General features: G+C 36.2%; 1 protein-coding gene across 1 annotated transcript; it reads left to right on the top strand.

Annotated features, from left to right (window-relative positions):
* Window positions 1-6,006: 6,006 nt before the first annotated feature.
* Window positions 6,007-23,329, top strand: tagln3a (transgelin 3a). The gene is made up of 5 exons (XM_056458799.1): window positions 6,007-6,274; window positions 11,763-11,974; window positions 12,669-12,843; window positions 14,850-14,952; window positions 16,968-23,329. The coding sequence occupies exons 2-5, from the start codon at window positions 11,795-11,797 to the stop codon at window positions 17,149-17,151; spliced, it is 642 nt and encodes a 213-aa protein (XP_056314774.1). The 5' UTR covers window positions 6,007-6,274; window positions 11,763-11,794; the 3' UTR covers window positions 17,152-23,329.
* Window positions 23,330-23,399: the final 70 nt, after the last annotated feature.

Below are 23,399 nucleotides of genomic sequence, written 5' to 3'. Positions count from 1 at the left end.
AGTGATTAGTTAACTTTACTTAAAATAAGAGAGTAAATATGTTTCTTTTAAAGCAATTAGTTGACTTTACTTAAAATGAGTAAACCTGTTGCTTTTAAAGTGATTAGTTAACTTTACTTAAAATAAGAGAGTAAATATGTTTCTTTTAAAGCAATTAGTTGACTTTACTTAAAATAAGAGAGTAAATATGTTTCTTTTAAAGCGATTAGTTGACTTTACTTAAAATAAGAGAGTAAATATGTTTCTTTAAAACCGATTAGTTGACTTTACTTAAAATAAGAGAGTAAATATGTTTCTTTAAAACCGATTAGTTGACTTTACTTAAAATGAGTAAACCTGTTGCTTTTAAAGTGATTAGTTGACTTTACTTAAAATAAGTGAGTAAATATGTTGCTTTTAAGGCGATTAGTTGACTTTACTTAAAATAAGTGAGTAAATATGTTGCTTTTAAGGCGATTAGTTGACTTTACTTAAAATAAGTGAGTAAATATGTTGCTTTTAAAGCGATTAGTTGACTTTACTTAAAATAAGTGAGTAAATATGTTGCTTTTAAAGTGATTAATTGACTTAAAAATGTGAGTAAACCTGTAGTTTTAGGGCGATTAATCAACTTTAAAAGCAACAGGTTTACTCACTTTTATAAAGTCGACTAATCGCTTTAAAACCATCGGGTTTACTCACTTTTTTAAAGTGATTAGTCGACTTAATAGTGAGTAAACCTGTTGCTTTTAAAGCGATTAGTTGACTTTACTTAAAATAAGCGAGTAAATATGTTGCTTTTAAAGCGATTAGTTGACTTTACTTAAAATAAGTGAGTAAACCTGCTGCTTTTAAAGTGATTAATTGACTTAAAAATGTGAGTAAACCTGTAGTTTTAGGGCGATTAATCAACTTTAAAAGCAACAGGTTTACCCACTTTTATAAAGTCGACTAATCGCTTGAAAACTAACGGGTTTACTCACTTTTATAAAGCGATTAGTCGACTTAATAAAAGTGAGTAAACCTGTTCCTTTTAAAGGGATTAGTTGACTTTACTTAAAATGTGAGTAAACCTGCTGCTTTTAAAGCGATTAGTTGACTTAAAAATGTGAGTAAACCTGTAGTTTTAAGGCGATTAGTCAACTTTATAAAAGTGAGTAAACCCGTTCGTTTTAAAGCGATTAGTCGACCTTATAAAAGTGGGTAAACCTGGTGCTTTTAAAGCGATTAGTTGACTTTACTTAAAATAAATGAGTAAACCTTTTGTTTTTAAAGTGATTAGTTACCTATAGTTGACTTATATGAATAAACTTTTAATTTAAAATTTTCAAAGTGATTAGTCGACTTTAAAAAAGTGAGTAAACCTGTTGCTTTAAAATTATTAAGTAAATAAACGGCATAATTATAATATATTAACTTAATTAACAATTGCAGCAGCAAGAAGGTCGCTGGTTTGAGCCTCGGCTGGGTCAGTTGGCATTTCTGTGTGGAGTTTGCATGTTCTCCCCGTGTTCACGTAAGTTTCCTCCGGGTGCTCTGATTTCCCCCACAAGTCCAAAAACATGCGCTATAGATGAATTCGGTAAGCTAAATTGTCCGTAGTGTATGAGTGTGAATGAGTGTGTATGGGTGTTTCCCAGTGATGGGTTGCAGCTGGAAGGGCATCCGCTGCATAAAACATGTGCTGGATAAATGTGCGGTTCATTCTGATGTGGCGACAATGAATGAATGAATCGCAAGTTACAATAAGTTTACTCATGTTTTTTTTAAGTAAAGTCAACTTGTCATTTATAAAGGCTGATTTATACTTCTGCATCAAGTGATCGACGTGACCCGCGGCGCCTATCTTGCGTGTGACCGTGGATTTATACTTCTGCGTGCTGTTTGTGTTGCTCTGCAATAACACCTCTGAAACACTAGCTGGCAGTAGGTTTTTATGTTCCTCTGTGTCGAATTTCTTTACAGGTGTTTTGTTTTTTCTGAATGCTACAAGTAGCTAAAACTCGCTCATTCAGAGGCGGGAACTGGCGTACGCGCAACAACTTTATTCATAATGTAAACACAAAACAAAAGTTTGCATCTGGAGCTCCTTCACGGGACTCGACACTTATAAACACTCGCTCCATCGGGCTCATGGCTGTCAGCACTGGCCACACTCGTCACCGATATCAAGCCGACCAATCACAGTGCTTGCGCTACACATCGTTGTGACGGGTAGTTGTATTTTTTGAGAGGTACGCATCAGTGTCGCGTCAGCCATGGTGAGGCTATGCGACCTCGCGAAGGCTGCACTGGACCATACATGCTGAAGTATAAATAAGCCTTAAGGCAATGGGTTGCGCATTATTCACAAGTAAAGTAACTAATTGCTTTTTACAGTGTTTATGGGTCAAAATTGTAATCGCTGTTCCCTAAAATCTTTCTCTGTCAGCAAGTAGCAAATGCCTCATAACCTGATGCAATGTGCCAAGTCAGAACGTGCACAAGCACTGAGGAGCTTTGACAGGCCAAGACCTGAGGATTATAAATACACTTCAGGAGCACTTTACCATAAGGTCTCAGTCGCTAATGCTAATTAATGCATTAGTTAATTAAAAAATACAACAGATGCAACTTTTAGCCTTACAAATCTATCAATAAAAGTGCCGATTAAAGGGACAGTTCACCCAGAAATGAAACTTTCCAGTTAATTTACTGTGTTAGGTGATCTTTTCTCTTCATAAGTGTGTCATTAGGAGCCACAGGGATTGATTTGTACTTGTTTGTATGTGTTTATTTTTAATCTCAAAATCAGGTAACCATTGACTTGCATCACAGGAATCACCAAAGACCACAGATCCAGCTGAAAATCTTCTTTAATGTTGTAATGAGGAAGCCACATGCTATCCTTTTAACTTAAATATATAATGCTGCAGTTTCTGTAGATGTATTGTTCATGTTAACGAATGCTAGCAAATGAGACCTTATTGTGAAGTGTTGCTCTAAAATGTCAAAATAAAAGTTCTAAACCATTGTCACGCATCCAAACTATGCATGTGTTGCATTGATTCCAAGCACTGGCTCCTATTAAATATTAATGCGATGATCATTCTTAAAGTACAATTACATGTAGGGCCTTATTTTGTCTCCAAATGTTTTGTAAGTAGTCCTATTTTGCATTTATTGAGGGTTTGACTGTGTCGGACAGTTGCTTTTCAGTGTCTCTGTATTTTTTGTTTATCACTTCCAGGAGAAACAGACTTCTGATTTTATTGAACACTGATTTCCAGTCTTCAGTTTGTCCCTTTAATGATGGTAGGAGTTTAAAAAGTATAAATATTCCCTAATATGTGGATTATTCGGCACATTTTGAGCTCTATGGTGTGCAGATTTTATATTTATTATTTAGTTTATTATCCCCTTGTGTGTTTTCCTTTAGTTTTAGCACTTGGTTTCTCCTCTTAACACGTTGATAAATACTATATATTTTTTTAATCTCAGTTTAAGTGTTTTTTTATACCACCAACTGTGCTTTTATATTTGTTTGTTATCAGTATCCACCCACTGACGGTGATTTATGTAGCGGCAAAAGTTGTCTTCCATATAATTAAGTTATTCCCACAGGGTGATTACAGCATGCATTATTACATTTTTATTCTCTTGTCAGCATTATGTGTGTTTATATATTATTTATATGATTTATCATGCGCCTGTTGTTGTGCATCACATTTATGTTAGTTCATATTAGACATTTAAAAATGTAAAAAACATATAAATGTATGTTATGTTTGTCAAATATGTATAAATCTATGTAATGAAGAACTTTTGTTTATTAAATTGGACAGTTGGAAAAGGTAGGTTTGTGCCATTTGTTATTGTTTATTGTGTGAGTGTTGTTTTTTGGCTGCGTATTTATAAGCGGATTTTATTGGGGGGGAAGCTAAATTCATTCATTCATTTTCTTTTCGACTTAGTCCCTTTATTAATCAGGGGTCGCCACAGTGGAATGAACCGCCAACTTATCCAGCATATGTTTTACACAGTGGATGCCCTTCCAGCTGCAACCCAGTACTGGGAAACATCCTCACACACTCATTCACACACATAAACTACGGACAATTTAGCTTACTCAATTCACCTATTGCACTGGTTCGAGCCTCGGCTGGGTCAGTTGGCATTTCTGTGTAGAGTTTGCATGTTTCATATGGGCTGAAGTTAAACAAACAAATTAAGTTGAGCATTACTAAACTGAATCTGTTTAAATTCAGCCCATATAAATTGTTTGCAACCACTTACCTTAAAAAAATGTAGTAAATCCAATGAATCATTTGTTTTCTCCAGTGGGAAATGTGGTATTTGACCAGTCTCTGGCAAAGTGAGAATCCCTCTTAAATCTAAAGGATGAGACTGTGAAGACAAAAGTACAATGCAATCAAAGAGCAGTGAAATAAAGCTGTCTTACTGCTCTACAGTGAGAACAGCAGACTCTACATGGACGGAGAGCACAGATGGATGCACACACAGGCCAACAGTGATTGATATAGACAAAACATCGACTGATTAAGTCAATAGACGCTGCTGATGCTGATGCAGTTCTGCTGATCTCAGGCTTGTAATCAGGCCAGAAGCCAACGAGTTCTCTCTGTTAGATTGCAGGAATGCTTTTTAGCTTATAATATAAAGTGCTTATACAGTAAATGGCCAATTCGATTAAGAAATCCCTTTTTTTTAAGTAAGGAATATGAGTTTATTTACCATCTGGCTACTTTTTTGTAGACACTTTAGCTTCTTAGAATATTTAATAATTTCTTTATTTGAATGGTACAAGATAAATAGTTTAAATAGTCCTAAAAATACAATTTATTTATATACTGTATATACACTCACCGGCCACTTTATTAGGTACACCTTACTAGTACTGGGTTGAATCTCTGCCACAGAGGATTAAGGCAGTTCTGAAAGCAAACAAGGCACTGGAAATATTCCTCAGAGATTTTGGTCCATATTGACATGATAGCATCATGCATTTGCTCATTCCACCACATTCCAAAGGTGCTCCATTGGATTGAGATCTGGTGACTGTGGAGGCCATTTGAGCCAAAGTTTTTCCAATCTTCTATTGTGCAATTTTCCTCTGACCTCAGGCATCAACAAGGATTTTGCGCCCACAGAACTGCCGCTCACTGGATATTTTCTCTTTTTCAGACCATTCTCTGTAAACCCTAGAGATGGTTGTGCGTGAAAAAAGTAGATCAGCAGTTTCTGAAATACTCAGACCAGCCCGTCTGGCACCAAAAACAGGCTACGTTCAAAGTCACTTAAATCCCCTTTCTTCCCCATTCTGATGCTCAGTTTGAACTGCAGCTTATCGGCTTGACCATGTCTACATGCCTAAATGCATTGAGTTGCTGCCATGTGATTGGCTGATTAGAAATTTGCGTTATCGAGCAGATGGACAGGTGTACCTAATAAAGTTGCCAGTGTGTGTGTGTATATATATCACTGTTAGCACTGTCAACTCACAGCAAAAAGGTCACTGGTTCGAGTCCAAGCTGGGCCAGTTGTCATTTCTGTGTTGGAGTTTGCATGTTCTCCCCGTGCTGGCGTGGGTTTCCTCCGCATGCTCCGGTTTCCCCCACAGCCCAAACACATGGGTGAATTGAATAAACTTAAAATATCTTGTCTGTTAAAAAGCACTCAGAAATATAAAGCTTTAAAATAAATAAAACTACAAGGGGGCTAATCATTTTGACATTCAAGCTGTATGACATGTTCCAGCTTAATAAATAAAAGTGCATTATATCCTACACCATTGCTGGAATCATTCACAATTATTTAAGAAATAATACTGAGGATCAGCTATTCAAAAACCTACACAGATGTAAAGTATTTCTATATCTGAAGAGCTTACTGACAGTATCTAAAGATGGCATCATCATCGCCATCATATCACGCGCCACTAACTGTGTGTGCGCGCGCGCTCATGGCCTATTTTTCACGTATGCGCACTGACGCTTTCATCATATGCACAGGATTCTTCTGCTCGCCTTCTGGCTCTCTGATATCGCTAGATGCGTTTTACATACTGCAACATGCCATATTACGCAACACGCACTGTATAGCCAACACCCCCCTCACTCTCTCTCCCCCCTCCCTCAATCTCTCCATCTTTCCATCTCTCTCTCAATGCTCTCTGCTGCCCCGCTCCACTGCTGTGAATGACGGATGCTGAGTTGCGTTCCTCCCCCTGCTGCTCATGGTGCCAACAGACGGACATTACACGGCAGAGGACAACAACAAACAGCCTCCATCACCAGTGAGTAGAAGCTTAATGTGTGACTGCTAAATCACGCTTTATTAAACCGAGGAAGCCGGTGGTGCGCAGTTTAATTATTGAATGAATCAGGCGACAATGTGTGGGACGTTTGGGATTTTATTGACATTCTTGCAGTTATTGATGATGTAAACGTGCTCGTTGTAGTCAGTATATCATCTCAGAGTGTAAATATGAAGATATTTAGCTTATGCTTTTGCTTATTTCGGAGAGACTAGACGTGAGTTGCATAGCAAGGACAAAAAATGTGTAGTTTTGGTATGGCCATCCAGGGGTGTAGCAACCGGGGGGGACGGGGGGGATATGTCCCCCTCACTTTTATAGACAGACTATTTAGAAACAGGTAATTAAGAATGTAAACTTTTAGATTTCATACAGCCCCCCCACTTTTAAAATGTCCACTACGCCGCTGTGGCGATCCAAACCGAATTTGTGATCCTGGACCACACAACCTTTTTTTTTTGCGGGGGGGGGGGGGGAATTGACATTTATAGACCAAAATAAAACTGAATGTAAGCTGGGTTGTTTGTACAGCACAGTATTTGACTGATATACAACTATTCTGGAATTTTAAGAACCGTATAAAATCTGGTAACACTCTACAATAACAGTACATGAATAATGATGTGTTAATATGTAAACTAAACATTATTATGAACTAATGACGAGTTAATGCATGTGTTAATTATGAACTATGAATTATGATCTTTAACTACAAGTCACATGAGTTCATGTGTGAATAATGGCTACCTTAATTACATCTCAGTTCATGATTGTTTGTTAATGTATTAATTACTACATTAGTTTGTGCTTAATTTAACCATCATGCACTCATGTTAATGTATAATTATATCATGACTTTACTTAGAGGGGTACATCATTATCAACCCATTCTTAACTACTCATGAAATCATTATGCATGTCCGTCTAGCGCGTTTACCCTGAATAACAATAGAAAAGAGGATAACACTTTAGTTTAGGTCACAATTCATGCTATTAACTACTGGCTTATTATCAAGATTTTAACTGTTCGTTAGTAGTTATAAAGTAAGATTATAAAGACAACTTCTACCTTACTAACTATTAACAAACAGCTAATTAGTAGTTTATTAAGCGAAAAGTGTTAGGTAATGGTTAGGTCATACTGTAAACTGTGACCAAGTGTTACCGAAGTGTTCTGTTAACGTCAGTATTATCATTCATTCATTTTGGCTTGGTCCCTTTATTAATCTGGATTCACCACAGAGGAATGAACCGCCAACTTATCCAGCACATGTTTTACGCTGTGAATGCCCTTCCAGCTGCAACCCATCACTGGGAAACACCCATACACTTCCATTCACATACATACACTACAGCCAATTTAGCTTACCCAATTCACCCATTGCGCATGTGTTTGGACTTGTGGGGGAAACAGGAGCACCCAGAGGAAACCCACGCCAACACAGGGAGAACATGCAAACTCCCAACAAGAAATGCCAACTGACCCAGGCAAAAAACTCTAAATGTTAATACATTAATTAACAACATGTACTAACAGGTAATTAAGGAAGCTGTTATTCACACATGAACTCATGTGACTCATGTTGTATTTAAAGTTCATGATTAGGGCGAGCCTTAACTCATCATTAGGGCCAAACAGAATCTGCGGATGTTTTTTGCTATTTCTGCTGAGAATTTTGGTAAAAATCTGCGTATTTCTGCTGAATTATTTTGGCAGTATCATAACTAAAACCTTAATATGTGAAATAAAAAATAATATCTTTTTAACTTGTATTTAATGTTTAAAATGCAAATCCAATTAGATTCACTTTATTTGATAAACAAAGCAAGTCTCTCATATATTATATCTACTAAAAGACAGAACATATTACAGTACAAACTGCATTGTACGTAAATCAGTAGAAGATTGTCATATTAGTCAATAATATTACTGTAATTAATTTAAAAACAATAAATATAGATTTACACACATTTACTCAAGTAAATAAACAGAATTATTGATGGGCTAAAAATATGTGGAAAATCTGCGAAATTCTGCGCGCGCAGATTCCATGTGGGCCTACTCATAATTAATTAATAATAAATTAATGTTTAGATTGCATCTTACAGTTTTTTACAGACGCTTGGACACATTTCTCAATACTTAAGTCACTTTTGCAGATCTCTTCACACAGTGAGCACAACAGAAGTCTATGTGGGCTAAACTGAGGATCAATTCTCATTATTTTGGCCCAAAATGCATTCAGTGACTACATCTCTCAAATTTGATCAATTCTTTTCTCACTCAGACACAAAAACTGCCAAAAATCTTTGTACGAACATTTTGCACATGCTTACATACTGTTTTCAAAACTGTTAAGCTTACTGTATGTTCAACACAACAACATCATGCAAAACTTATGTTTCTATATCCTGTCTGATTCATTCCAGTAATATATATTGCAGTTATAAACAATATATATTGCAATATATATATAAACAGAGACGTGACCTTGTTTTACACAAGAAAACACTGTGTAATGCTACATGTTGTTAGTGTTTTTAGCTCATTGTTTTGTGGGTGTCAAAGTGTGTTTGTGGGCTGTCCACCTTTGCTAGTGTTCTGGAAAAACGAGACCTGAATCAAGTGTTTTGGTAGTTGTAGTGCATTTTCAATGTGAAATGAACTGCTTTGCCGAGCTGAAAGTCGGTTACAATCGTGGGTAGAGTTTTGCAAAAGTGACCTAAGTATTGAGAAAGGTTTCCTAGCGTCTGTAAAAGACTGTAATACATCATTATTCGTGTACTGTTGTAAAGTGTTACCAAAAATCTAAATATTGAGAAAATTCCCTTGTCTAAATTAAGTTCTTAGAAGTGAATAATAAAATATTAAGTTCTCATATGTTTATTTTAGGGGTGACACGGTGGCGCAGTGGATAGCACGGTCAGCTCACAGCAAGAAGGTCACTAGTTCAAGCCTCGGCTTGGCGCTTCTGTGTAGAGTTTGCATGTTTTTTCCCATGTTTTCGTAGGTTTCCTCTGGGTGCTCCGGTTTCCCCAACAAGTTCAAAGACGTTCTGTAAGTGAATTGAATAAGCTAAATTGACCGTAGTGTATGTCTGTGATTGAGTGTGTTTGGGTGTTTCCCAGTGATGGGTTGCAGCTGGAAGGGCATCCGCTGCGTAAAACATATGCTGGATAATTGGCGGTTCATTCCCCTGTGGCGACCCCAGATTAATAAAGGGACTAAGCTGAAAAGAAAATGAATGAATGAATGTTTATGTTAGGACATTTACAAAATATCTTAATGGAACATTAATTCTAACTATATATTTCTTAATGAATACTAATTTAATACATTTTAATGATTTTTGCCTCAATAACTACTCAATAACTCCTAATTCTTATCCATAGTTGTTAATGTAGAAGTTGGGTTTAGAGATTAGGTAGGATTAGGCAGAGAAGAATTAGTGTAGAATGAGATCATGCACCTATAAGTTTCCATTTTTAAGCATTAATAACCAAATTAATATCTTAACAATAGGCATGTAATAAGCCACTAGTTCGTACGGGTGCTGGAAATCCTGGCAAATGCTTGATTTTTAATATAGTGTTTTCAGGGTTAGAAAAGTGTTTGGATTCTGGACAAAGTGCTTGAACCTGCTTGAATTTGATATTGTATTGCTTTCATAATAACTTGTTATCTTACAGAGTAGTTTTTCTATTAGCTTAAAATGCAGTTTGCACATAACGAAAACCATTTGACAGGTGGGACATTTACCATCTGAACACAATCTGACTGTAAGCTCATTTTTTGAGAAATCAACTTTAGGTAGAAAGAGACCAAACTTAAAATGATACTTCATCCAATAACTGCATTTTTTCTTCTTTTTTTTTAATGTTTTTGTTGAACTATTTTAATAAATCTCTGCTCCAAAGTATTAAACAATTTAAGTTAAAATGTCATGTTGTGTTTTTTAAAACAGCACAATGGATTTAAATGTGAAAAAGTCCATACAGCAATTATAAATGTCACTTGTCCTGGTTGTTAGGTGCTGAAAAAACATACAAATGCACCTTGAAAGTGCTTGAAAAGTGCTGGAATTTGAAGTTTTAAAAGGTGTAAGAACCATGTTAATGTTGTGAATTGTGGCTTGAGCCTTAATTAATATTTGAAATATGATGTATTAGTTCATCAATCAGATTAGTAGGCCGAATGAATTGCACTGCTAAAAATATTGCATAAAATGACAAAGCTTCCAGTTCTGTCGCAAAGCATCCTTAAATTACTTCTGTTGCGTTTTGGGGTTTGAAAATAAGATTACATTACTTGATTTTCAAAGGGGGTGGGCCAGGGAGCAATAAAAGCTGAAATCCAGCCTGTGTGTGTGTGCGTGCGTGCGTGCGTGCGTGTGTGTGTGTGCTTTTCAGATCATCAGTAGTGTTAATGTCTGACAGCTGCCATGTCTATGATATTATGCATAACCTGAAAATAGTCCCCAGCTAGGTCTTTTTAAAATGAGATGCTAATGGTCTAATCTGATTCAATGATCTATGCTAAGCTAAGCTAAAAGTACTCCCGCCAGACCTGCAGATTGACTGAATGGATTGAAAAATAGTAAAACTCATCTGCAGCTATGGTAAGGCAGCAAAGTTCCTTATTTATTACACTAGAATGAGAGTATTGTTCCTAGACATATCAGCCTAGAAAATAGCAACTTTTAATTTTCCGTCAGTCTTAGTACACGATGTAACTACAGAAGAGTCAAGCTTTAAATAAGAAAATTCATTGGTAATTTTTGAGTGAGATGCTAATGGTCTAATCTGATTCAATGATCTATGCTAAGCTAAAGTACTCCCGCCAGACCTGAAGATTGGCTGAATGGAGTAAAACATGGTAAAACGCAACTGTTTACTCTAGCGGAGTTGTAAAATGATTTATGATTTTAAATTATTTAACTATTTTCAAAAAAAATGTTCCTTTAAAAGATTTATGTTGTGATCTGGTGCTAGAAAATAAGATTAAATAACTTGACTTGGAGGGGGCAGCATGGTGGTTCAGTGGTTAGCACTGTCGCCTCAAAGCAAGAAGGTTGCTGGTTCAAGTCCTGGCTGGGTGAGTTGGCATTTCTGTGTGGAGTTTGCCCCCACAGTTCACACACATGCGCTATAGGTGAATTGAATAAACTAAATTGGCCGTAGTGTATGAGTGTGTGTGTGTGTGTGTGTGTGTATGTGAGAGTGTATGGGTGTTTGCCAGTACTGGGTTGCGGCTGGAAGGGCATCCGCTGTGTAAAATATATGCCGGAATAGTTGGCGGTTCATTCTGCTGGGGCGACCCCTGATAAATAAGGGAAATAATAGCCGAAGGAAAATGAGTGAATGAACGACTTGGAAACTGGTTAGAGTAAGCAGAAAGCAATACTTTTAAAACTTAAGTCAATATATTAAAACAAATAGCTGAAAATCCAGCCTGTGTGTGTTTCAGATCATCGGCAGTGTTAATGTCTGAGAGCTGCCATGGCAAACCGGGGACCAAGCTATGGGCTCAGCCGAGAGGTTCAGGAGAAGATCGATCAGAAGTATGATGCGGAGCTGGAGTCTCGACTGGTGGACTGGATCCTGATTCAGTGTGGAGACGACCTGCAGCGTCCAGAAGCTGGCAAACAGAACTTCCAGAAGTGGCTCACGAGTGGAACAGTATGTCGTTTGTTTATATCGCACATTTTTACATCACAGCATTGGCCAAAGTGTTAATACTAATAAAAATGACAAATCTCGCAGAGCATAAATAAAGTCCGCATGAACCAGAAGCTGCGACTGGTTCTTTTTTTTCATATTGCGATGCAGTTCCTAGAGAAATGAAATATTAAATGAGAAAACAGTGGGCGTGGCTTGTTGTTTGTCTACTGTAAGCTGATTGGATGTAGTTAAGTTCAGAAAGATGGGGGAATGGGTTTGGGGAGAGTTATTACAACCTAACAGACTCCTCCTCCTCACCATTTATGTTTGTTGTCAGAACTGACAGTTAAAAGGGCGTGGTTAAATATGTTAGCCACTCCCAATATCTCAAAGGGGACCTATTATGCCCCTTTTTACGAGGAAACCCATGCCACAGAACATGCAAACTCCATACAGAAATGCCAACTGACCCTGTTGAGGCTCGAACCAGCAACCTTCTTGCTTTGAGGCGACAGTGCTACCCACTGCGCCACCCTTCTTTTAATATTATTAATATTAATACAATTTCCTAATCATAATGTTTGTTTTTTAGTAATCTAGAGTCCCCCTAGATGAGTAGCACTGTTACAGGATGGCGTATAGCATTATTAGTGACCAGTCAGAAGTGAATAACAAAAGTCTCCTCTTTTTTTCCTCCCTTGGCTCTTCTCAGATCCTCTGCCGGCTCATCAACAGCCTGTATCCCAGCGGTGAGGAGCCAATTAAGAAAATTACCGAATCCAAGATGGTCTTCAAACAAATGGAGAAGATTTCTCAGTTCCTGCAGTCTGCTGAAGAATATGGAGTCAACAGAGGAGACATATTCCAGACTGTCGATCTGTGGGAAGGTAAAACACACACACACACACACACAGACAGACTTGTTCCTATATCCCAGTGGGGACTCTTATAGACGTTATTCTTTATTATTTTTTTATACAGTGATTACCATGTGATTTTACATTTGATTGTTTCTGTGTTGGCGATGCAGTGGCACAGTAGGTAGTGCTGTCGCCTCACAGCAAGAAGGTCGCCGGTTTGAGCCTAGGCTGGGTTGGTTGGTGTTTCTGTGTGGAGTTTGCATGTTCTCCCTGCGTTCGCGTGGGTTTCCTCCGGGTGCTCCGGTTTCCCCCATAATCCAAAGACATGTGGTACAGGTGAATTGGGTAGGCTAAATTGTTTGTAGTGTATGAGTGTGAGTGTGTGTGGATGTTTCCCGGAGATGGGTTGCGGCTGGAAGGGCATCCGCTGCGTAAAACATGTGCTGGATAAGTTGGCGGTTCATTCCGCTGTGGTGACCCTGGATTAATAAAAGGACTAAGACTAAAAGAAAATGAATGAATGAATGTTTCTGTGCTTGAATTCTGTTTGAGTTTTCTGTTCTGTTTATTTATGCTTGTAAGTTATTATAATTTATCTATCTAAATGAATGGAATCTTTCCAAATCTTCGATTCATCTGGTGAAAATGAATTCGGATCACAGAAAAACTAAATATAGCAATGTCCAATTTTTCCAATATCGTGCAGCCCTAATAGACAGTGTTCATTTTGATTTCACACAGACTTTAATATGATGCAGGGTGCATACAGGTGCTTTAAATCCTGGAAAATGTTTACTTTTTACAGTTTTTCTTAGTTGTTTACACACAATTACTTGTACTTCAGAAACAATGACGGAGATAAAAGTAGGGGATCGAATTATTATTCCAAAACAAGAAGTGAAATATTTGGGTTGCGTTTTAGATATTAATTTGACAGGTGAGAAGATGGCTGTTGTAGTCCATTCAAAAATTTGTTGTAAAATTAAGTTTTTAGCAAGACAGGCAGAGCTCCTAGATACCCAAACTTTAAAAATTTTAGCAAGTGCATTAGTGCAGCCATACTTTGACCATGCTGCAGCTTTTTGGTACAGCAGTAGTTCTGAAAATAAAAAATGACAAATAAATTGCAGACGGCCCAAAATAAGTTGTGTAGAATTGTTATGAAAGCACCTCCACTGACACATTTAAATAATGAACATTATAGCCAGAGTAATATTTTAAAAGTTGAGAATAGGGCAAAACTTTTTAAAATTAGTGATGGTTTTTAAGATTTTAAAGAAAATGGTCCCAAAATATTTTCTGAATTATTACGTTTTAGTTAGTGAGGTATATTGTCATTCTACAAGAGCACGTAGCAGGGATATTTACCCATATAGATTTAAGAATCAGGTAGAAATTCTTTTTTGTGTACGAGCTCTGCTGCTTGGAATGTTTTGCCCACGATTTTTAAAGAGATTCAAATTGAGAGTGTTTTTAAAAGGGAAATTAAAAAGTGGTTGTTTTACAGTTGACACTGAGGATTTTATTGTGCTGAGTTGCTGAGCTGATGATTATTGCATTCTATTTATGATTTGCTCGTTCATTTTTAAAGAATATCGAGGACCACAATGGAAATAAGCCTGTGGCTTTTTTGTGTATTTTATCCTCAACAGTTTTTAAAAATAATGTGTGAATTGGTCTAACTGGACTTGTTTGTATATTTTTGTTAGAATTGTCAAATAAAATCAATCAATCAATCAAACTATTTCAATAAATCTCTGCTCCAAAGTATTCAACAATTTAAGCTAAAATGTCATGTTGTGTTTTTTAAAACAGCACAATGGATTTAAATGTGAAAAAGTACATACAGAAAATATTAATATCATTTATCCTGGTTGTTAGGTGCTGAAAAAGCATAAAAATGCACCTTGAAAGTGCTTGAAAAGTGCTTTGAAGTTTTAAAAGGTGTAAGAACCCTCATAATGCTATGTGGGAATTTATAAGATGCCTTTGGTGGTCAGAGTCACGGGTCTCATGTTGATGATGTTTTAAAGGAAAGGACATGGCTGCGGTTCAGAGGACACTGATGGCTCTGGGAAGTGAAGCTCTTACGAAGGATGATGGTCATTATCGTGGAGACCCGGACTGGTTTCACAGGTGAGCTGGAGGACAACAGAGGCTCTTATTTGGAGTTTAGCCAGAAACAATCTGAGACCTCTAGTGGAAAAACTCTCAGTGTCAGCAGAGCCTTTATGTGCGAGCTCTAAAAATACAGGTGAAAACGATTAGCCCGCCTGTGATATGTAAATTCTGTCACACTTTACTCGAAGGGGTGTTCATAAGACCTTTATAACCATGATATGACACATTTTAAATTGTGATTTTATGCATGCTTATAACAATTGTCTTTAAGTGTCATTCGCTTAGTTGTGACATTTTAAATGCAAAGATGGCATTGTTTTTTTTTTCATGAGAACTTGACATAAACAAATACATCACAACCTGTTTTTGTATTTGTCCTGACAACTTGATCAAGACAACAAAACTAAAAAGATAAAAGACAAACCCAGCAACAAGCTAACACAAAAACTAATGCAACAATACTTTCTCTAAAAAGTAACTAAGTACCATATTTAGCTACTTTTTATGAAGTAACGCAAGATTTGGTGTAAAATGGCTTTGCATTTTGCAAAAATATAATTTTTATAAAACATATTACAAAATAAAACAGATTACAAAGTAATATCAGCAATATACTATTAGTGCTACTATAAAGCAGTATTAGATTATTACAAAACCCATCTCAAAAGAACAGTACCACAAAGTAATGCAACATTAAGAACCATATTTAGTTACCTTTCTATGAAGTAACGCAAGATTTGGTGTAAAAGGGCTTTACGTTTTGCAAAACTAGAACTTTAGAAGTATATATAATTCTAAAAAACTGATTATTACAAAGTAATATTAGTATTACTACAAAGTAGTGTTATATTATTACAAAAAACCTAGCTCAGATGAACAAAGTAACACAAAAGTAATGTAACATTACTTTCTCTAAAAAGTAACTAAGTACCATATTTAGTTACTTTTCTAACGCAAGATTTCATGTAAAAGGACTTTTTATAAAACATATTACAAAAAAACAGATTATAAAGTAATATCAGTATTATAATATTAGTGTTACTATGAAGAAGTACATTAATATTACAAAATATTTAGTTACTTTCCTATGAAGTAACAAAATATTTGGTATAAAGGGACTTTACATTTAGCAAAAGCAGAATTTAAGAAGTATATATTATTCTAAAAGTTTATTACAAAGTAATATTAGTACTTGCTAACATTTTTGCAAAAATAGAATTTTTATAAAACATATTACAGAAAACAGATTATAAATATCAGTATTACTATAAAGTAGTATTATTCATTCATTCATTTTCTTTTCGGCTTAGTCCCTTTATTAATCTGGGGTCACCACAGAAGAATGAACCGCCAACTTATCCAGCCTTTGTTTTATGCAGCGGATGCCCTTCCAGCTGCAACCCATCACTGGGAAACACATACACATTTATTCACACACAAACACTACGGACAATTTAGCCTACCCAATTCACCTGTACCGCAAACTCCACACAGAAACGCCAACTGACCCAGCCGAGCCTCGAACCAGCAACCTTCTTTCTGTGAGGCGACAGCACTACCTACTGCGCCACTGCTTCGCCCTAAAGTAGTATTATGTTATTACAAAAAACATCTCAATTGAACAAAGAAATACAAAGGTAATGTAACATTACTTTCCTTAAAAAGTAACTTAATACCGTATTTAGTTACTTTTCTACGAAGAAATACAAGATTTGGTATAAAGGGGCTTTACATTTTGGAAAACTAAAATTTAAGAAGTATATATTATTTAAAAAACTGATTATTACAAAGTTATATTACTTCATATTAATATTAGTAATATAATATTAGTATTATATTATATTATAAAAACCCAGCTCAGATGAACTAATTAATATAATATTACTTTCCCTAAAAAGTAACTAAGTATCATATTTAGACTGTAATATATCGCTTTTAAAAGTAACTTTCTCCAACACTGATAGTCAAAACCTCTGAGAGACTGCATAGCAAACACATCTTGCATTTGAATGTTTTGAATTGTGTTTCAGGAAAACCAAAGGCCACAAGCGTGAGTTTTCAGAGGAGCAGCTGCGTCAGGGTCGCGTTGTTATCGGGATGCAGATGGGAAGCAACCGGGGAGCGTCTCAATCTGGCATGGTAGGATACGGCACGCCACGGCAAATCATGCGCTACGACTCTCCACGACATAACGGAGACCAGAGCAATCCTTAAATACTACACAGCTGAGTGTTTCAATCTCTACTGGAGCCCGAAAAGCCAAATCTAGTGCTCCAGTTACAGGAGGAATGTGTACATGTGCGTGTGTGTGTGTGTGTGTATATATAGAGATTAACAGTGGACTAAGGCTGTTTAAAATGACACACATTAGAGTATTGACCCATAATGCACCAATGCTGTTGGTTACAGATCAAGGCCAAAATGTTGAAGTTTTCAATTAAATCTCAGCATTAAAAATGTGCAAGCATTAAAAGAGAAGATTGCACATCTTAGCAATCATGTAGATCTTTAACAATTGTAGGATGACAATCTGTGAATTTTTGGACATGCATTTCGAATTATGCATTTGGCTGATGCTTTTACCCAAAGCATTTTCTTCAAGCAAGCAAACACACACACTATGGGTCTCATTTATAAAATGTTGTGCAAAAAGCATTATAAAATCGTTCTAGCATCATTTCGCAAAACTGAGCGAGTGCGATTCAGAGAAAACGAATGTGTTCAGAAACCTCTATTACTGATTACAAGAGTCTTACAGATTTACATAAAGCGGATGATCTTGAAATTGTGCGTAGTTGAATTTTGTCAGATCTCTCTTGTAAATGCCCCCCTCATTATCTTAATTATCTAACTGTAGTGAGTGGGCGGGGCTGAGAGTCGTGGGAACGGGATGAGGCTGGTGCTCGAGTAATAATGTGAAGCACCTGTGTCGTGCATATTGTTACCTTTGTACACCTATTTTACTATTGTTTACTACTATTATTATTATTTCAGTTGTTTCTAATCGTAGTAGTTTAGATGTTTTCTTTGTGCTCGTCAATCTCAAGCACTGAAATTCAGATATTGGCATGAACTATTTATATGGTAATTCAGCCTGATCTCACTAAGGAAATGTAATTATTTTACGCTTTGTCAGTTTAGTGGCTAATTTGTACGAGTTCGTGCGAAAATTTTAAAGAATTTTAAAAGAAGACGTGACTCTAAACCCCGCCCCTAAACACAGCCGCCATTAAGCATAAGCATTTTGTACTTAATTGTACAAATGAGATCTTACGAATTAGCCACTTAATCAAAAAAGTTACGAATTGCCGTGAAATAGCGCTGATGTAGTGAGTGGGCGGGGCTGAGAGCTGTGGGAATGAGATGAGGCTGGTGCTTGAGTGATAATGTAAAGCACTTGTGTCGCGCATATTGTTACCTTTGTACACCTATTTTACTATTGTTTACTACTACTATTATTATTATTTCAGTTGTTTCTAATCGTAGTAGTTTAGATGTTTTCTTCTTTGTGCTCGTCAATCTCAAGCACTGAAATTTAGATATTGCCATGTACTATTTATACGGTAATTCAGCCTGATCTCACAAAGGAAAAGTAACTATTTTACATTTTGTCAGTTTAGTGGCTAATTCGTATGAATCCAGTCGTGCGAAAATGTACAAATTTAAAAGGAGGCGTGCGTGGCACCAAACTCCGCCCCTAAACACAGCCATCATTGAGGATAAACAAATTGTACTAAATCATACAAATGAGATCTTTTGAATTAGCCACTAAATTAAAAAAGTTACGAATTGCCGTGAAATAGCGCTGATGTAGTGAGTGGGCGGGGCTGAGAGCCGTGGGAACGGGATGAGGCTGGTGCTTGAGTAATAATAAGAAGCACGCATATTGTTACCTTTGTACACCTATTTTACTATTGTTTACTACTACTATTATTATTATTTCAGTTGTTTCTAATAGTAGTAGTTTAGATGTTTTCCTTCTTAGTAGCTAATTCTTACGAGTTCAGTCATATGAAAATGCACAAATTTTACAAAGAGGCGTGGCACCAAACCCCTCCCCTAAACACTCAGCTGTCAATGGGGATAAGCAAATCGAACTAAATTGTATGAACGAGAGAACACAAATTATCTACTTAATCAAAAAAGTCACAAATTGCCGAGAGATTTCGTTGGTGTAGCGAGTGAGCGGGGCTGAGAGCCATGGGAACTGGATGTCACCTGTGTTGTTCACCAGCCTCGAGTCCCACGGAGGAGCTAAGGGTTATAAAAGAAAGAGAGACAGCAGTGGAAGATGAGAGAGCACCAGGCCTGGACACAGCTGTCTCTTCTCCTTTTATAGGTGCTATGCCTCCTTTTACAATTTGTACATTTTCATATGACGTACGAATTAGCCCCTAAACAGATTTGCATATATAAGAGTACATGCCAATATCCGAATTCCAATGCTTGAGATTGACGAGCACAAAGAGAAAAAAATCTAAATTACTACTATCAGAAACACCTGAAATAATAATAATAATAGTAGTAGTAAATAGTAGTAAAATAGTTGTTAAGGTAACAATAAACTAATTCAAGTAATGAATTCAAGTAAAAATTTCAGTCATGTCATGTCTTTTAAAATCACTTGCTATGTCAACTAATGAAAAGGCTCACAAAAATGCTTACAAAACTTCAGAAAACAACAACATTATTATAGAAAGAAAAATCGGACCATCACATAAAATGAATTATTACACAATTATGGTCTTAAAAAGAGCTGCATGTGATTTGGAATTTCTTTATATGTATAGTTTAATAATGCTGCTCAAATGTGCCATCAATATACTGACACAAAATATATTTTATATACATATATCTAATGTAAATGATAAAAACTGGTTATAAACCTGTTTGAGTTTCTTTCTTTTGTTGAACACAAAAGCCGATATTTTGAGGAAACCTGTACCACTGACTTCCACAGTGCAAAAAACAAACACTACTATGGAAGTCAGTGGTTACTGTTTCTCAGCATTCTTCAAAGTATCTTCTTTTGTGTTCAACAGATGAAAGAAACCACTTGAAGTAAAGTAAACAGTGAGCTAATGTTCATTTTTGGGTGAACTATCCCTTTAAGGCTGATGTCTCTATTCATGTTCATAAAATCAGCAGGTGTTTATTTACTTTGTATTTATTTTGATTATTTATTTATTGTGGATTTTATGCATTGGCAAATCAAGACGTCTAAAATTCTCTGGTAAAGAAAAATAAAATTAAATAATAATAACGTGGAATAAACAGTGCAGCCTGCAGAATGCAATTATCTGTTGAAGACAAAAGACGATATTTTGACGATCGCTAGAAACCTGTAACCATTGACTTCCATAGTAGGAAAAACAAATACTATGGAAGTCAATGGTTTTTGTTTCTCAGCATTATTCAAAGTATCTTCTTTTCTGTTCAACAGAAGAAAGAAACTCCTTAAGGAGCCACTTGAAGGAATGTAAACAGTGAGCAAATGTTCATTTTTGGGTGAACTATCCCTTTAAGGCTGATGTCTCTATTCGTTTTTCGAAGTAGCAGCAGATGTTTATTTATGTTGGATATATTTGATGGTGATTATTCATTTATTTATTTATCGCGGATTTTACACATTGGTAAATCAAGACGTCGCAAAGCCAAATTAAATTAAAAAACAACAACATGGAATAAACGGTGTAGCCTACAGAATGCTAGTAAAACAGTCTGAACAGGCTATTAATGTGTTAAATCTCGCAAAATAAAATAAATCAGACTATACTGCACATTTAACCTCTCACACTGAATCTTGTTTGCTTATGATGAATTCGTACACATGCATGTACACCGCTTTCAGTAGATGTTCAAATAGCTATTTTGTCCAAAAAAAACATTGCCGTCAGACCTTGACATACATACTTTATCAGGTAAAAGTGTTTTCTGTAAGATAAATGCTGTGAATTTAAGCATACACACACACACACACACACAGCATACACACACTTTATAAATGAGGCCCTGGTTGCTTTACGAGCTGTGCATGCTGTGCAATAGGAACAGAAAAAAGTCTGTCAATAGGAATAGAAAAAAAACACTTTACTTGAAGGGGGTGTTCATAAGACTGCCGTGAATCCTTTATAATCACGACATGACACACATCATGAATATGGAGATTTAATGCATCAATTTTATGCTGCTGTCATTAGGGTGCTTTCACGCGTAGAGTTTTGTTTCGGAAGCTGGCGGGTTTCCCCTGTTAGGTTAGCGCGGTTGGTTTGGCATATGTGAATCCAGCAATCGCACTCAGATTCACACCAAAGCAATCGGTCTGAAATGGTTTCGGCTTGATTGAAACGAACCCTGAAGTGGATCGATTGTAGTGAGAAAGCATCGATCCACGAACTAACGAGCCAGGGTATATCACAGTGTATTATAGATATGTAATAGGCATATGTGAAGAGAGAATTATGAGTAGGGCGGGATGTCATCATTCCTACCAGTTTCCATGCATTTCATGTTAAGTACGAAAGTGAAAGCATGCTGAAATATTAAGAGCTTTTATCTGTTAGGAAAATTGACCGAACTGCAGACTTGGTTTATCTGTTATTTCTCTCTGTAATGTAAAGCCTATAATGCATAATTCTAGCTAATGGCTGTGTGTGAGAAACCTGATTTATATTTGTCACCATTCAAAATTAAAGTGCAGCTTTTCGCTTATATTGTCTTTATTGCCATAAATTAAAATAAGGACGCATGACAGCTGAGCCAGCCTGATCTCACGAGAAAACGTAAGTATTTTACGTTTTGTCAGTTTAGTGGCTAATTTGTACGAATTCGTACGAGTTCAGTCGTATGAAATTATACGATTTAAAAAGGAGGCGTGGCACCTAACCCCACCCCTAAACCCAACAATCATTGGGGGATGAGCAAATCATACGAAAATGTACGAATTAGATCGTACGAATTCGTACAAATTAGCCACTAAATCAAAAAGTTACGAATTGCCGTGAGATTGTGTTGGCTGAGCAGAACTCTCCAAAATAAACGCTGAAACTCTGACCAATGTGATGAGAGTTTACTTGCATGTGACTTGTTTTAGGTAATTTGGTCCGTTTAGAAACTTTGCCGTGTGAAAGCGAACCGCACCAAGAACAAAGAACAACACTGTAACAATTTTAATCCCTGTTTCGGAACAAAACAATCGATCTAAAGGTGTGAAAGCACCCTAAGTGTCATTCGCTCACTTCTTCCATTTGAAATGCAAATAGATGTCATTATCAAGACAATTTATTTAGTCATAAACCTGTCATAAACATGAAACCCATGAGGCCATTATAACTGCCATGAATATTTTCCTACATAGTCAGCATTATTCGCCCTCCTGTGATTTTTTTTCATACAAATATTTCCCAGATGATGTTTAACAGAGCAAGGAATTTTTCACAGTATTTACGATAATATTTTTTCTTCTTCTAATTTTGATGTAAGCTGAATACTGTCCTGAAAAAAATCTAGTTAAATATAATGTACTGTCTTCATGGGCGTTGTTAGGCCATATTTTTTCTCAGCCCCCCCAAAAAATGTAAGCCCCCCCATGAAAAAATATACAGGGGGCTGATAAATCTGACTTCAGCTGTATCTGTTCATTTCTTTCAGAGGAACAATCTGAATTTGTCATTTAAACTCCTCAGTAAAAGTGTGATTACTCTGTCAAAGAATTTAACAATAGCGTCATTAATATTTAACATTTTAATGGCAAATTCAAGTTGCACCAATGCAGTTGAGGTCAACAAAATTATTAATGTCCCTGTTAAAATAATAAATGTAATTATAAATAAAAAAGTCAATATTTAAATTAAATAAATAAATAAAATAAAAAATCATGACAGTTATAATGGCTTTATGACAATCATGTTTATGCCAGATTTATGACGTTATGTTGGTTTGATAATTTCAAGTCGACCAAGACAGGTTGTGTTGTATTTATGTCAAGACATAAGTTTTAAATGACATAACGGAGCGAATGACTCATAAAACTTTTGTCATGTCATGATTATGAATGTGCAATGACAGTCTTACGAATACCCCCTTCAGGTAAAGCAATAACCAAAAGTCTATTTTCACTTAAAGCCATACGTAACCAACAGGTGTGTTGAGATATACAGCGCTCAAACCTATAATTGTATTCAGTAGTTGAAACTGTGCCGAGTTGCTACTAAATGTACACTATTATTGATGTCTAACAACAAAACGTTACTGTTCCTGCAACAAGAATGCGCCGAACTGATGGACTCAGGTCATTCTACTGTATAATGTCTTCACTCATTTGTTCTGCATAATTTTCTGATGTCACTTAAAAAAATAAACTGATGCTATACATTCCAGTGATACGAGAAAAGAGATGGTGTGTTGTCTAAAAGTGGAATTTATGAACTGTTAATTAAAATGCATTTGTTTTGAGTACATGC

This window comes from Danio aesculapii, chromosome 5 (genome assembly GCF_903798145.1).
Source record: "Danio aesculapii chromosome 5, fDanAes4.1, whole genome shotgun sequence".
In the NCBI taxonomy this organism is placed as follows: domain Eukaryota; kingdom Metazoa; phylum Chordata; class Actinopteri; order Cypriniformes; family Danionidae; genus Danio; species Danio aesculapii.
Note: the sequence above shows the minus strand (reverse complement) of the source record. Positions and strands in the feature narration are given on the sequence as shown.